General features: G+C 52.3%; 1 protein-coding gene across 1 annotated transcript in view; it reads left to right on the forward strand.

The window, feature by feature from the left end:
* The window catches only part of TMEM221 (transmembrane protein 221), a 9,930-nt gene that overhangs the window by 2,159 nt on the left and 6,043 nt on the right, over positions 1–1,728 (forward strand). Inside the window, exon 2 of the mRNA XM_004698129.1 lies at positions 1,359–1,491. Coding sequence (XP_004698186.1) covers positions 1,359–1,491 — 133 coding nt within the window. The remainder of the gene's footprint in view (positions 1–1,358; positions 1,492–1,728) is intronic.

The following is a 1,728-nucleotide window of genomic DNA, read 5'->3' on the forward strand; positions in this document are numbered from 1 at the left end:
CGCATCTATCCAGCTACCCACGGCCCACCCTTCATTCCCATCTCTCCACTCACCCATGCATCCACTCATGAAGCCACCCAGCCACCCCTTCGTGCTCCTCTGCCTCACTCCATCCACACCTCCGTTCCCTTTTCTCTCTCTCCCCCGCCCTCCATGTAACCCTCCTTCACCAATCCCTCTGGCTCTTGGCTTCTCCCTGCCTACCTCTCCTCTCTTCATCTAACCCTCCCTCCTTCCCTCCTATATGTGTTCAAAACACTCGGCAGGTGCCTCCCTTGCTGCGGCCTCACGGACAGAAGAGGGCTGTATGTGTGGTCTGTGGGGTGAGGACGGGTGGTGAGCAGTGTGGGGCCCAGAGTAACTGTTCTGCAAGCTCTGAAGGGTTGAGTGCCCGGCAGGGGAGCCAGGATGGGAGGGGAGCTGCATGAGTGGAGGGTGGTGTTTGGATGTAGACTGAATGGGGGTGAGGTGGGAGCCAGGATGTTTCCTTAGTCTTTGGGCACTGCTGTGGCACAAATGCCACAAGCATGTGGCTTTAAAGAACAGACTTTGCTGCTCTTGGAGTTCTGGAGGCAAATACGGCCTTGCCGGTACCGGCCCAGGAGCTCCTTGGTTCTTTGGCTTGTAAGCAAGCCTGACATCGAGTGTGTCGTCGTGGTCGTGTGTGTGTGTGTGTGTGTGTGTGTGTGTGTGTGTGTGTGTGATCTGTTCCTTTCATAACTTAGAAGCGATTAGATTTAGAACCCATTCTACTCAGATATGATCTAATAACACAACAACAAAAATCCCCTACTTGTAAACAGGATCATACCCACAGGTATAACACTCAGGGTGCCCATACATATTTTGGAGAGGTGGGACATAGTTTAATCTAGAACACGTGATTTAAATGGATGGATGGATGGATGGGTGCATGGGACATGGTTTAAATGAATGAAAGGTAGGTAATGATTGGCCTGTTTGATGGAGGAATGAGGGAGAGTGTGAATGGATGAGATAGGATGGTTGAATTATTAACATACATTTTTCGGAAGTCGAGTGGATGGATGGATGAATGGTTGGATGGACAGATAGATGGGTGAGTAGAAGGGTGGCTGGAGAGATGGACAGAGGGTGGGTGGATGATGATAGATGGATGAATAGTGAATGGATGGGCTGATGTATCCGTGGTGGCAAGATGGCAGGTGATTAAATGATTGTGTAGATAGATGGATGATGGATGGACAGACGGTAGATAAGTGGATGGATGTCCAATGGGTGGGTGGCAATGGGTCCTCCTGTGAATCCTGGCTCCCACAAGCTAGCTCCGCCTCTTATTCGGGCCATTCTCTCATCTCCCCTCCTCGCCTCCCCGCCAGTTGCACTTCCTGAGAACTGTCTTCCTTCTCCACACCCCCCACTCCAGGTCCGACTGGTTTCTCTACGACTGCCGCCTCCTCAGACACGTGGCCCTTGGCCTCTTCTGCTGCGGGGTCTCCGTCTACTTAGCAGGTGTGTGCTGGGGGCTGGAGGCAGGGCTTTGGGTTGGAGTGGCCATGAGTCCTGGCCCTAGGATGGGGGTTAAGTCTGAAGCCACCCTACCCAGGTTCAAGTCTTGGACCAGGACCTTCGGCAAATTCTCTCTGTTTGCCCCTTTGTACACTGGAGGATGATCTCAGAACATGTTGAAGGAATTCCCAGTTAACCCATAAAAGCCTGTGGGTGTCTCCTGGACCATCTGCTGTCAGA

The sequence above is a fragment of the Echinops telfairi genome, unplaced genomic scaffold (assembly GCF_000313985.2).
Source record: "Echinops telfairi isolate 266 unplaced genomic scaffold, ASM31398v2 ScPeMD7_7457;HRSCAF=8495, whole genome shotgun sequence".
NCBI classification, from domain to species: domain Eukaryota; kingdom Metazoa; phylum Chordata; class Mammalia; order Afrosoricida; family Tenrecidae; genus Echinops; species Echinops telfairi.